At 34.0% G+C, this 15,075-nt stretch overlaps 1 protein-coding gene across 1 annotated transcript in view; it reads left to right on the top strand.

The window, feature by feature from the left end:
* EXOC5 (exocyst complex component 5) overlaps positions 1–14,050 on the top strand; it is a 51,828-nt gene extending 37,778 nt beyond the window's left edge. The window contains exons 13-18 of the mRNA NM_001192711.2: positions 1,557–1,665; positions 6,552–6,672; positions 9,001–9,087; positions 10,935–11,043; positions 11,242–11,457; positions 12,075–14,050. Of these exons, the coding sequence (NP_001179640.1) occupies positions 1,557–1,665; positions 6,552–6,672; positions 9,001–9,087; positions 10,935–11,043; positions 11,242–11,457; positions 12,075–12,263 (831 nt within the window). The 3' untranslated portion in view covers positions 12,264–14,050. The remainder of the gene's footprint in view (positions 1–1,556; positions 1,666–6,551; positions 6,673–9,000; positions 9,088–10,934; positions 11,044–11,241; positions 11,458–12,074) is intronic.
* The last annotated feature ends 1,025 nt before the right edge of the window (positions 14,051–15,075 follow it).

Here is a 15,075-nt window from a genome sequence, read left to right as displayed (position 1 = left end):
TTTAAATTTCCTTTTTGATTTCTGTTGACTGGAGAGTAGCTTAGAAGTATGTTATATCATTTCCAGATATTAGAGGATTTTTTAGATATCTTCTGTTAATGATTTCAGTTTGATTCTGTTGTGGATAGAGGATGTATTTTGTGTGATGTGAATCCATTTTAAATTTATTGAGACTTGTTTTTTAGCCCAGAATATGATCCATCTTGGTAAATGTTTTCTGAATACCTAAAGAAAATGTATATCCTAATGTTGGATAGCATGTTCTATGAATGTCATTTAGGTCCAATTGGTTAACGGTTATTTTTGTCTTGTATATCCTTACAACTTTTTCAGTCTACTTCTTCTTTCAATTATGCGTGAATATATGGATGTAGAGAGGAGGAATGTGGAAAATGGCTTGCTAAAGACATTTGTAAAGCATTGAACAAAGAAGGGAGGTGAGAGTTGTGGTAGAGAAGGGTAAAAGTTGGGGTAGTATTAAGACCAACAAGGGAATCAAGTAATACCAAACTCATAACTATAAGCAGTAGAGATTTAGAGAATTTAAAGTGGGTTATGCACTTTTAAACACCCAGCTGTATATATCAGATAACAAGCATTACTCTCAGAGGGAGCGTGAATAGAGACAACAAATAGGCAACAATCAATTGATTAATAATGTAGGCAGCAGTTACAAGAAGTTGAGAGGTTATTTTCCAACATTTTAAGAGGGATTTAATTTTCTCAGCATAACTACTAATGATTCTTTTACTAAGTAGTTAATCAGCAGCAACATCAACATCAAAATGAACATTTATTGTTGTGAACTTATGTGCCAGACACTAAGCTCAAAATATCTTACATGTATTTTCATACTTTATTTTCATCTCAAGGCTAGGATATAAGTACCATTAGTACTATTCCTACCTTACAGATGAAGAAATTGAGGTTTGGTGGGGTTAAATAACATCTCAAGGGTTCACTCAATGGGAAGTGAGGAAGGTGGGATTGAACCTGACCTATTTTATAGTGTCTGTTATTGATTTTCCTGTCCCCACCCTCCAATAAAGTGAAGAATCCTTTCTGGTTCTGAGTTTTACCAGAATAGCTTTTATTCAATAGGTGACTCTCAGACTTCTTTTACTATGACATTAAGAAAGGCATTTTACATGGCAGTTGAATGTACTTTATTATATGTACTTATGTGTATGTTATGTTTGTGTGTATTTCTTTAAAACATTCTTGGCTTTAATGTGTACCTTAGATTTTCTTTTCTATTGGTTCTCTCTCCTTTTCTTTCTTTCCTGTCACGGTTAACATGGATTGCAATCCAGGTCAGAAAACAGTAATCATATTTAAGCTGGGAGAATTGTAGACAAATATGGAGCACTGTAACTATATGTATATAAGAAAGGCATTTTGGGTGGGTGGAAGAGATTTAAGTTACCATTTGACACCAGAGCACTATATCTTATACAAAGTAGATTGCTTTAAAAAAAAAAAAAAAGTTGCCTTTTTTTTTTTTTTTTTTAAAAGGTAAACCTGAGGATTGATGTATTTGGTTTTTCTTTTTAAAGCTCTCTGATCCTTCTGATTTACCAAGGAATGCCTTTAGAATTTTTACCATTCTTGTGGAATTTTTATGTATTGAACATATTGATTATGCCTTGGAAACAGGACTTGCTGGTAAGTATATTTATTTATATTATACTTCATCTTAAATTCCTTTGATCCTGTTTGGTTTAACTGTATGCATACTGTTATTTTATATATATTTATCTCAGTCAATGCAGCAAAATGCTTTTTGAACTTCCTGTAGTGCAAGGATTTGTCAGATGCTAAAAGCTATACAAAGACACAGTTCTCATGTTGCTTACATTGAGCAGGGCAGGATAAACTATATAAGTCACAGCAGTGTGTGGCAGACTGTAATACAATGCTGTAAGTTATAAAATGCCAAGGGGGCAGAAATGGAAATGATAGCAATTCTGCTTGAGACAGTTGAGTAATGTAAAGTTTGGAAAGGAAAATAAGCCTTATCAATAAGCCTGGAAAGGAATAGATTCATATGAAATTTTTTCTTTTGTTTTTGGCCTTTTGAGTTTACTGATATTAATAAGATAATAATGACCTCTTCCCTAAATTCTAGTCCCATTAGTTCAGTTGCCTCCTTGACTTCTCTCATCTGTTCTATGTACATCTCAAATTTAATGTATTCAAAATGAAACTCTTTATCTTCCATCTAAACTTCTTCCTTTCCCATTATTTCTCATGTCTTTAAAAGGCATTGCTATTTACTATTTACTGAAGCCCCAAACCCAGGAGTTGCCATAAATTGTTCTTTTCATCAAACCTGAAAAACAGTCTGTCAGCAAATCCTGTCTATATACTGTCAAACATAACTCAAATTCTCCTACTTTTCTCCATCTCCATTGATACCAACTGATTTAAACATCATGATCTCCATCTGCTCCTAACTGATCTCTCTGTATGTTCTTACCTTTCCAAATAACTGACTCCATGTAACAGTCATGGTATAAATTTAAGGGTCTTAAATTTTTTTTGTTTAAGACATTTTAGTGGTTTCCTATTACACTTAGGGGGAAAACAGCAACAAACTCTTTACAAAAGCATAGTTTTGATCTGGCCTCCTCTTATATATTCATCCTCATCTCATCTGCATTTCCCTTCACTACCCCAGCCACTCTGGCCTTTATTCTTTTTCCTCACTCAGGTTCTTTGCACTTGGTGTCCCCCCCTCCCAACCCCCATTTCTTTTTCTTCAGCTCTTTTCATGTCTGGCTTTTCAGGCTTCTGATCTTAACTAAGGTGCCACATTTTTAGAGAGTCTTTTGCTGATGGACCTAGCTAAAGTGACCCACTTCTCCCAGCCTAGTTACTCATTATTTCATCATTGAATTAACTTTTTTCATAGCACTTGTTACAATAAAATTTTCATGCATTGGTATTCGCCTCACTCATTGAACATATACTTAAGTGCTTATTCTTATGAACTTACATTCTTATGGAAAAGATTGACAAATGACTAGTAAGTACAGTGAATAAAAATAAAATTGAGTAAGAAATAGAGAATAGTAATGGGAGGTAGAATGGGGAATTCAGGGGGAAGAGGGCTTTTTTAGAAAGGATGGTCAAAGAAGGCCTCTGAGGAGACATGAATCAGCTGAATGAAGCGAAGGAATAAATTGAATATTTGGAGAAAGAGTATGTTAAGCAGAGAGAATAGCATGTAAGTTCTCGTGGTTAGGAATCTTATTTGTCTTAATTGCATTATAGTCTAGCACCTAGAAAGCTAGTGGAGGTGATGGAATTCCAGCTGAGCTAGTTCAGATCCTAAAAGATGATGCTGTTAAAGTGCTGTACTCAATATGGCAGCAAATTTGGAAAATTCAGCAATTTTTGAAAATTCAGGTCAGTTTTCATCCCAATCCCAAAGAAAGGCAATGCCAAAGAATGTAAACTACTACACAATTGCACTCATCTCACACGCTAGCAAAGTAATGCTAAAAAATTCTCCAAGGGAGGCATTAGCAGTACGTGAACCAAGAAATTCCAGATGTACAAGCTGGATTTAGAAAAGGCAGAGGAACCAGAGATCAAATTGCCAACATCTGTTGGATCATAGAAAAAGCAAGAGAATTCCAGAAAAACATCTACTTCTGCTTCATTGACTACATTAAAGCCTTTGACTGTGTTTGTTCCACAACAAACGGGAAAATTCTTAAATCGGAATGCAGGACCACCTTACCTGCCTCCTGAGGAATCTGTATGCAGGTCAAAAAGCAACAGTTAGAACTGAACATGGAACAGTGGACTGGTTCAAAATTGGGAAAGGAGTGTGTCAAGGCTGTATGTTGTCACCTTGCTTATTTAACTTACATACAGAGTACATTATGCGAAATGATGGGCTGGATGAAACAGAAGCTGAAATCAAGATTGCAAAGAGAAATATCAGTAACCTCAGATATACAGATGACACCACCCTTATGGCAGAAAACGAAGAGAAACTAAAGAGCCTCATGATGAAAGTGAAAGAGTGAAAAAGCTGGCTTAAAACTCAACATTCAAAAAACCAAGATCATGGCATCCGGTCCCATCACTTCATGGGTCATAGATAGGGAAACAATGAAAACAGTGACAGACTTTATTTTCTTGGGCTCCAAAATCACTGCAGATGGTGACTGCAACTATGAAATTAAAGGACACTTGTTCCTTGGAAGAAAAGCTATGACCAACCTAGACAGCATATTTAAAAGCAGAGACATTGCTTTACCGACAAAGAGCCATCTAGTCAAAACTATGGTTTTTTCAGTAGTCATGTATGAAGGTGAGAGTTAGACTATAAAGAAAGCTGAGCGCCGAAGAATTGATGCTTTTGAACCGTGGTGTTGGAGAAGACTCTTGAGGGTCCCTTGGACTGCAAGGAGATCCAACCAGTCAATCCTAAAGAAAATCGGTTCTGAGTATTCATTGGAAGGACGATGCTGTAGCTGAAGCTCCAATACTTGACCACCAGATGCAAAGAACTGACTCATCGAAAATGTCCTTGATGGTGGGAAGGATTGAAGCCAGGAGGAGAAGGGGATGACAGGATGAGATGGTTGGATGGCAACACTGACTTGATGGACATGAGTTTGAGCAAGCTCCGGGAGTTGGTGATAGACAGGGAATCCTGGTGTGCTGCAGTCCATGGGGTCACAAAGAGTTGGACATGACTGGGCAACTGAATTAAATTGAACTGAAGCTACTAGAAAGCACATAGCACATGCTCAAAAATGTTTGTGTGTAACATCTTTCTTTAAAGTTTCTAAGGTTGAAGCAAAATTACCTATAATCCAATAACCTTGTGGTTTATATCCCCCCTCCCCCGCTTTATTATTATTATTATTTTAACCTAGTTGCTCAGGATGTGCATAAACGTTTGTAGCCTGCTTGCCTCCCCTTCCCCCTTATAGCAGAAACTTGACATCAAGTATTTAACATTTGCAATTTGCAAATAACCTAATGTGGTCATTTATATTGAGATAATATCTCCCTCAAAGATATGAAGATTAATGAAGATAATAAAAAAGTAACAAATTTGATCCCATATGGTATGAAGGATTTGTTCTTTAGTATGGAAGCCTAGCATCTTCAGTTTAGTAGCAGTATTCATCATTTGGAAGGGATTAGGAAATTTTCTGGTAGGATGAGAATATGCCTTCTGTTCCTATGCATTTTCTACGCGGCTGTAGTGAACTCTGTAGAACTTACCGTGTTTTCTTTCTTTTGAATTATTTTCTCTGGATAAAATTCTGGAACTAAAATTACCGGATCAAAGTGTGTTGCAAATTTTAAAAATTTCGGTGCATATAAACAAACTGTTTTCCTAAGGATTTTTTTCCCCACTAATCTATACTGTTACTGGTGTATATGCTTATACCCATTTTTCTACCCTCACTGAATTTTCTATAAGAACTTTAATAATTTAGTAATTTAAAGACATACATAACTATTGCCTTATCATGTCTTTCATTAATAGCTGGGATTAGTATTTAATACATACGGGTGTATTGACTACTTTTTTCTCTTGTAAGTTTGTGTTGGAGACTTTAGTTTTCTTGCCAGTTGTGATTTTGTCATTTGTGGGAAAATAAAAACATTGTTTTAAAACTTTGGGGAAAAAAATCATCCTTCTGTAAAGAACTCTAGGTATTAAACTTTTAATTCTCCTTTTCTCTGAATATTTCTCCTGGTCCTTTATGCCTTTTAATTTTAGCTAGGAACATAAATGTCTATGGTTAGTAGGCACCTTGGAATTTAACTATTACTCTTTTGCAAAAGAGGAAACTGAAATCTGAAGAGGTCAGCTGTTTGTTTTGCAGTCAGAATGTGAAGTGGCTTGAATACAATGGTGAAAATCAGGAATTTATTTTGTTGACAGTGAGGAGTCTTTGAATATTTTTGAGGAAATGATAGAGAACATAGTGAAATATGTTAAGTACCTTACTCTGGCCACAAGATACAGCATGAAAGATTAGGAAATTTGAACTAATAAGAAAATTATTTTACCTGTTATCAGAGGTAATGAGGCCTGCTGCTAAGTCACTTCAGTCGTGTCCGACTCTGTGCGACCCGATAGACGGTAGCCCACCAGGCTCCCCCATCCCTGGGATTCTCCAGGCAAGAATACTGGAGTGGGTTGCCATTTCCTTCTCCAACAATGAGGCTTGGTTATAAGAAAAATGGTATTAATAGAAGTGTGTTCATGGTTCATGTGAATCTTTAGGCACAAGAAGGTGGGGAAGGAGAAGGTATAGTCCAAGATGATTCACTTACAAGTTTAGTCTTTGATTTATCTCAGCAAACAATGAAGACTTGAGTATATGGTGAAAATTTGGCATTAAAACTTTGGTATTAACGAGCTTAATTTTATTTTTTGTCCACAAAAATTATTGCTGACTTATTGAAACAGCAGTTCTTTTTTATGCATGTTATCCACATTCTTTTTTCTGTTGCCTAGATGAATTTCTTTAATATGATTCTAACATATACATGCCTTCCAACTTTAGGAATTCCTTCTTCAGATTCTAAGAATGCAAATCTCTATTTTTTGGATGTTGTGCACCAGGCCAATACTATTTTTCATCTTTTTGACAAGCAGTTTAATGATCACCTTATGCCACTAATAAGGTTAGTCAAATTGTCTGATTTTCATTGGTATTTCAAAGAATACTATAATATTCTACTTTATGTTAAATTTTAAAGGTAATATCTGTTCACTGAAACATCAAACAGGGCAGGAGGGTGTGAAATAAGCAACCTAGTTGCTCTCAGGGTGTATGTAAGCATTTGTAACCTGCTTCTTTCCTCCCCTTCATCTCTTGACAGCAGAAATTTGACATCAAGTATTTAACATTTACCATTTGCAAATAATGTAGTGTGGTAATTTGTATGGAAATAATAATATCTATCTCAAAGATGTGAAGTTTAAAGAAAAATTTTAAAAAGTAACATAAACTCTTCCTTGCCTTCTGTATTCTCTTCCTTCTGTGGTATTAATTTTGTTTTATTTGAAAACACTGTGTCATAAACCTAAATCTGTATGAAAGGTGACTTCTAGCTTGTTCCCACTTGTTATAATGAAAAGACCTGCAGTAACAATTTTATGCCATCAGTAGGACAAGTTTTGATGAGATATTAAATAAGATTTGGTTTATATCTTCCTGTCAATTTATGTGAACTTTTGAAGCATATGAGAATTATGTGAAGTAGTGTGTATGTGAGCATGCTTTATAAAATTGTATGTGTAGTACTGTCATAAGAGGAAAAATATTCATATAAAAGATAAAATTCTAGACATTTTTTATAAACATTGATATACCAAGTAATTATTAGTCTAGAATTGATCTCAAAGATAAAGATTACTTGTGATCTCTGAATCACATTTTGAAAGGAAGTTTACTTTTTAACGAGGTCTAATGCCAACATCTGCTGGATCATCAAAAAAGCAAGAGAGTTCCAGAAAAACTCTATTTCTGCTTTATTGACTATGCCAAAGCCTTTGACTGTGTGGATCACAATAAACTGGAAAATTCTGAAAGAGATGGGAATACCAGACCACCTGACCTGCCTCTTGAGAAATCTGTATGCAGGTCAGGAAGCAACAGTTAGAACTGGACATGGAACAACAGACTGGTTCCAAATAGGAAAAGGAGTACATCAAGGCTGTATATTGTCACCCTGCTTATTTAACTTATATGCAGAGTACATCATGAGAAATGCTGGACTGGATGAAGCACAAGCTGGAATCAAGATTGCCAGTAGAAATATCAATAACCTCAGATAAGCAGATGACACCACCCTTATGGCAGAAAGTGAGGAGGAGCTAAAGAGCCTCTTGATGAAAGTGTAAGTGGGGAGTGAAAAAGTTGGCTTAAAGCTCAACATTCAGAAAACGAAGATTATGGCATCCGGTCCCATCACTTCATGGGAAATAGATGGGGAAACAGTGGAAGCAGTGTCAGACATTATTTTTTTGGGCTCCAAAATCACTGCAGATGGTGATTGCAACCATGAAATTAAAAGACGCTTACTCCTTGGAAGGAAAGTTATGACCAACCTAGATAGCATATTCAAAAGCAGAGACATTACTTTGCCAACAGAGGTCCATCTAGTCACTAGGCTATGGTTTTTCCAGTGGTCATGTTTGGATGTGAGAGTTGGACTGTGAAGAAAGCTGAGCGCTAAAGAATTGATGCTTTTGAACTGTGGTGTTGAAGAAGACTCTTGAGAGTCCCTTGGACTGCAAGGAGACCCAACCAGTCCATTCTAAAGGACATCAGTCCTGGGTGTTCTTTGGAAGGAATGATGCTAAAGCTGAAACTCCAATACTTTGCTACCTCATGCGAAGAGTTGACTCATTGGAAAAGACTCTGATGCTGGGAGGGATTGGGGGCAAGAGGAGAAGGGGATGACAGAGGATGAAATGGCTGGATGGCATCACTGACGCAATGGACGTGAGTTTGAGTGAACTCCGGGAGTTGGTGATGGACAGGGAGGCCTGGTGTGCTGCGATTCATGCGGTTGGTTTTTAATATAGGAAAGCTAAATACAACTGGATTGAGTGTTAGTCTACAAATTTTAATTAATGTAATTTACTATAGTTTCAAGAGCCTGTTATTTTTCTTACTAGTACACCAGAAATGTAATTAAAAAGGAAACCAAATAATTCCAAAATCATGTTTATATTCTAAAGGGATAGCTCCTCAGAGATGAAAATAATAAATCTAAATCCTCCTGTTTTAGATGATAAATTTTTCCTATCATGACTATTGTAATGAATTGAGTGTAGTGAATACTAAATAATTACTGTTCATATGCTTCTTGGATTTGGAAGCAAATTAAAATTAAGTGTGTGTATGTGTGTCTAGGTATGTAACAATAAGCAGGAATTGTGAAAACTTTCAGAATTCTAAGGTTACTAATATGATTTTTATTCCCCCTTTAAACATTCAATAGCTCTTCTCCTAAATTATCTGAATGCCTTCAGAAAAAAAAAGAAATAATTGAACAGATGGAGATGAAATTGGATACTGGCATTGATAGGCAAGTTTTTAGTTTTACTATTTCTCTTGCTTTTTTTTATTTGTAAAAACACCATTATAACAACATGAAAAATATTTTCAGACAAGAAAAAAGTCTATTTGAATTCCACTATCCTGCTATAATGTTTGATTTTATTTTTACATATTTATTTCATCCTAATAATGTCATTTTATTGGATTCCAGATTTATTATTTATGGAAGTCAGCAGGTTTAGATTAACTTTAGACCAATTCAATTTGAAAATCTTTTTTTTTTTTTTTTTGTAAATGCTGCTGTAGACACTCTGTCTCTCTCTGTCCCCATCCTCCCTCTCTCTCCCCGTCTCTCCCTGCCTCCCTCCCTTCCCTTTCCCTCTTCCTCTTCCTCTCTCCAGACTCCTTAAAAATAGTATGTAACCCAGAAGATTTCAGGCTTATATCTGAAATGCATTGAATTAATATACCAGTTTTTAAAAGTAACTTCCATTGAGTGAAAACTCTACATTTGAAAATTTTTTTGATGTTTATTTTAGTTAATTACCTGTTCATAATATGGAGTGGTGGATTCTGTCTTTTGAGATGATAGTGGACATATGTTGCTGATGATAGTCATCTATTTATCAAGCATTTATCAGGCATTTGCTATATGCTTGGCACAATACAAGGATCTTTATCTGTATAATTTCATTAGCCTGCAATGCAGGAAACCCAGGTTTGGTCCCTGGTTTAGGAAGATCCCCTGGAGCAGGAAATGGCAAACCACTCCAGTATACTTGCCTGAGAAATCCTATGGACTAGGAGCCTGGAGAGCTGCAGTCCATGGTTTGCAAAGAGTTGGACACGACTGGGTAATTATTACTTTCACTTTCTTTCACTGGCACAGTACAAGGATCTTTACTTGTATAATTTCATTTAAGTAAGAAATACCATTTCCATTTTACAGATGAGGAAGTGAAGGCTTAAAGAAATGAAGTAGTTTGCTAGAGATCATACAGTTAATGCTGGTAGAACTGGAACTCAAATTCTAAAGCCCATGCTACCAGGTTTGGGCATATTTTTACTTCCTGTAATTGTCTTTTCTCTTCCATTCAAGAAGACATAAACGAATATAAGTTACTTACAGGAACTCTAGCTCTAAATATCTTTGCCTTTTGCCAATCTGTCCTTTACAGCTTTGTTTATTCTTGCCAATCTGTCCTTTCCCAGCTTTGTTTTATTCACTGTTAACGCTTAGATTGCTTGTTCCGTATCTTTAATTACTCCCTCATAATTACCCTAAAATTTATTTCCTTTGATCATAACTATCTTACAGATCCTAAACTCTGGATTAATGCAGATTCTGTTATTCTGATAACTGGATGGCTTATTGCTGTTGGAGAATGTCACAAAACTCAGACATTGTTCGTTGCATTACAAACTCATACTTCATTTCTCAACTGGGCCTTCAGTACCACTTATTCAGCCTCCTGCTTATCCTTAGACTGTGAAACTTGGGTTCTTCTCACCTGTTCTTCCAAACTTTGGCCATTCCTTATAAGTTGTTCTATCTTACTCCCTTCCTAAGCATTCTCCAAATATACTTGTGAAGGAAATGAATTAGTGACAGTCTTCTAAGATCTTTAAGATTTCTTTAAATAAAGTAATGGACAAATGAATCTTTGCCCTGTGTTTTGAGCAGGAAGCTAATAAAAACTAAGATTTCTTTGCTATCAAGATCTAGAATTTACTTGTTTTAAAATCTGAAGTATACCAATAGTAAAATAGTTTTATGGTGACATGAAATTAAATAATTTAAATTTAATTTAGAATAAATAATATAAATTAAAGTAAATTAAATGGATCAAATACATGGTATTCTCAATTCTCTAGGACATTAAATTGTATGATTGGACAAATGAAGCATATCTTGGCTGCAGAACAAAAGAAAACAGATTTTAAGCCAGAAGATGAAAACAATGTTTTGATTCAGTATACTAATGTGAGTAAAATGATTTAATATGCTAGTAAGAATATCTGCCTTATTTGTACTCTTAGTAACATTTCATTGATGTATCTTATTATGCTCCAAGTGTTTTTTTTTTTTAATTCTTAGAGATTAATGAGAAATTATATGTATTTTCTCCTTAGCTAAGCTGATACATATTTCTGTGTAATAAGTGTAGAAAAAATTTTACAGGCCTGTGTTAAAGTCTGTGCTTACGTAAGAAAACAAGTGGAGAAGATTAAAAATTCCATGGATGGGAAGAATGTGGATACAGTTTTGATGGAACTTGGAGTACGTTTTCATCGACTTATTTATGAGCATCTTCAACAATATTCCTATAGCTGTATGGGTGGCATGTTAGCAATTTGTGATGTAGCTGAGTATAGGAAGTGTGCCAAAGACTTCAAGGTATGTATTCACAAATATCAAACTTGTAAATAAGTTCAAGAACATAAGTCAGATCATAAAAATGTATACTGACATAATCATTAGCGGAAAGTTTATAACTTTTGTCGATACTGTAACGAGACAGATCTGATATTTCCTAAATGAAAAAGTATTATTCCAGTCAGTATTAACACATTTTTGCTTTGAGCTTTTAGAAAATGCTGTATTTTAGTTCCATAGTCCAGATGACCTTATTAATGCCCATAACTAATGCTGTATATCATATATCAAGAAAATATGTTCTTTCTTCATGTATATCTCTCTGAAATTAGTTTCCACCCAATGTTTAAATTATTTAAAAAAGCTGTAAATTAATGATAATTAGTTCTGCTTTACAAAAGTATAAATGATTATTACTGTTTGAGTAAATTGGCACAGTATGAATCTTTTCAAAAAAATTATGTTGAGTTTATATAATGTCTGAAATATTTGAGTTTTTTAACACTTTGGTAGCTTTTAAAAATTCTAACATTGAACTCTTTAACATTAGTTAAGTCCTGATAGTACATAAGTGAGAAGAATTTACAAACTGATTATAAAACTAGAAATATTTTTTTCCTTCTCTTACCTCAATTCAGATTCCTCTGGTATTACAGCTTTTTGATACTCTGCATGCACTTTGCAATCTTCTGGTAGTAAACCCAGATAATTTAAAGCAAGTCTGCTCAGGAGAACAACTTGCTAATCTGGACAAGAACATTCTTCACTCCTTCGTACAACTTCGTGCTGACTATAGATCTGCCCGCCTTGCTCGACATTTCAGCTGAGGTTGAATTTACAAGGGAAATGTATTGTACTCCAGCAAGCCTTGGTTGATAGAAAGCACAGAAGGTTTCTTATGACACAGCCAACATTTTATTGAAAAATGACTGTTTGGAAAAACAGCAGCCATACTTACCCTTGAGGTTTTATTTGAAATTTGGACAATACTAAGAATATTTTGCTTTTTCCTTAAGTTTTAATTCCATTTCTGAACTTATATAAATTTCAAACTCTGTAAAGCTATATGTCATTGTTTTCATCCTGGAAAATGTTGATGTCAGAAGGTAAATGAGATTGTTACCAGTATTCCAGTTCATGTTCTTTAACATAGTCCATTGGGAAATTTCAGCTTCCTGTTTTGCACTAATGTTGGGTAAAATACAGCAAGACTCATTTATTATTTATCAATTTTCAATGACCTTTTCAGCACTGGTAATTGTTAATCAGATTATTTTTAAGTTTTCCTGGAGAACTTTTTACCTATTTCAAAGGTTGAAAATTGGGCATAATTTCTGTAGTTGGTTCATTGAATTTTTTCTGAGGTACAACAGTAATACTATTCCAAAAAAAATGTTATAAATAAAACTAAAATGAAATACATTTTATGTAGGTATTAGTGGTGGATCAAAATACATCTGCTTTCTGGGTAAAAGGAAAAATAAAAGTTTACAGTTTCTTATTTGGTAAACAGAATTTAAGCCAATGCTAGCAAGAAATTAATAAAGCTACCTTATTTTATATTTCACTTAAGATAAAGTAGAGGGAGTTAACTAAAGGACCATATTTATTCATTATTTTAATATTATAAGGGAAGTAAAAAAGTGAGGTATAGACTAAATGGTGCATATGAGAATTATTGGCAGTGTTTAGCAGCAATGCAATCCTTTAAGATTTTTATCCTTATGCTAAACTGAAATAAGATGGAATGGCTAAACATGCAGGTAGTCTTCTATTCTAAGAGGAATTGGAAATTGATAGTCAGCATTATATTCTAGTCCAGAGATGAACTTTGTAAGGACTAGTAGTTTTTAAATATATAGTGTCTGTCATTATCTTTTTCAAGGCATTTCTGAAGTGATTCCTATTGAGTGTAGTTAATTGAATTGGCTTAATATGGTGACATAATACATCACTTATAAAATTTTAAATATCAAGTGGAAATTTTAAAAAATTTTTAACTATAAACTTTCTCTGCAAGAATGCGTTCTTAGCTGTATGTAGTGTTTCAGCTTCCATTGTATTATTCATAGTCTTCCAGGAACAGATAAACTTCAATGTTTGACTCATTTTTGGCTTTTCTTTTTCCTCTAATATAGGCTTTTTGGCCTAATTTTGGAAAACTACATTTAAGAATATGTTTCTGAATGTTCAACTTTACTGAAACTTCCAGGTCCAGAGTGAGCTAGCTACTGTTTAAGTTACTTGTAACTGAATTTTCCTCATTTTCTGTTTAGCCCAGTGTTATCAAGGTAAGCAAGAGAAATAAAGTATGCCAACATTTATCAAAGCATTTTAGGAAATTGTGGCAGCTTTGGAAGGCTGTCTAGTTTTCTATTCCTTAGCCAAAGGAAAGCCAGAACAGGTTTGGATGTTAGAGAAAGTCATGTGCTGTACTGTTGCCATTTTAGAAAGCTCTGATGTGAATTCAGATTATACCTCTGTTACTTAAAGCCAACAGTTTTAAAGCAGTAGTTTTACTGGCCATTTGAACTCTTTGTACAGTGTCAATTTGTTTTTAAAAAAAAGGGAAAAAATATCAAATAAAACATGAGAGAACATTATAAGACTTCCACATCAGAGAAGTGTTTCAAATTATTTTGTTTGGATTAATTTTTTAAATGTAAAGCATATATTTGTTGCTTAGCTCTTTTGTTAATTTTTATTTTTATATTTGAGTTCTGTGCAATATTTTGCATTATGACCATTGACAGGACACTAACAAAGAAAACTCATAAGTGAATACTTAATTTAGAAGTGTTAACATTATTGCTCAATAAACAAATTCCCTGTAGTTGTTTTTTTATTTCACTCCATTTTTACATTTTGAAGACATCATACTGAATTTTATAAATTATTTTTTATTGAATTTTTAAGATGTTCCTTATTTTTCATGGCATTGGTTTTCTCATTTCCTTTTTAAGCAGAAAAATACTTGACTATATAATCAAAATTAGGAACAAAAAATTTCTCTAAGAAAAAAATTGATTGTATAAAACAGTGTGCATTCTTTGGATTTGTTATATTTGATTTTTAAAGTAGTTTTCATATTAGTGGACAGTATGAAATTTTGCCCCAAATATATATGACTCAAAAGAGATGATAGATAAGTAAAATGTCTTCATATGCATATGGTAAAATTTTAGGTAGTGATAAAGGAGCTTTGTACATTAGTAACTTTAGCCAGCATTTGAATAAGGAGAATCTTCATAATTTTCCAGTTTCACATGACCTAACATGCAATGTTTATATAATATTTTGAAGTTAAAAATATGCTCTTAAACACTGCATTTTTAGAATATGCAGAAACACTCAAGAAAAAGCTTGCGTGTATTATGTTTTCATAAAACGATACAGAAAGTGAAATACAGAATGCAGGTGATATTGAAAATGACAGCTAACCAAAGTAGATGAATACTTCTTATGAGGAATTATTACATAATGGCTGGATGCATCCTTAGGCAGTTGGCTATCTGGCTATTCTAAGTCAATTATTAGTAGCCTCATTTTGAGTACCACCATTGTTGCAAATCCCTAGCACCTTTCTTCTTTTAAAGAGAGCTTCTAAGTAAGTTAATTTATGGTATAGTTTAGACTATC

The sequence above is a fragment of the Bos taurus genome, chromosome 10 (genome assembly GCF_002263795.3).
Source record: "Bos taurus isolate L1 Dominette 01449 registration number 42190680 breed Hereford chromosome 10, ARS-UCD2.0, whole genome shotgun sequence".
Classification (NCBI taxonomy): domain Eukaryota; kingdom Metazoa; phylum Chordata; class Mammalia; order Artiodactyla; family Bovidae; genus Bos; species Bos taurus.
This window is presented reverse-complemented; position numbering and strand designations above follow the sequence as displayed.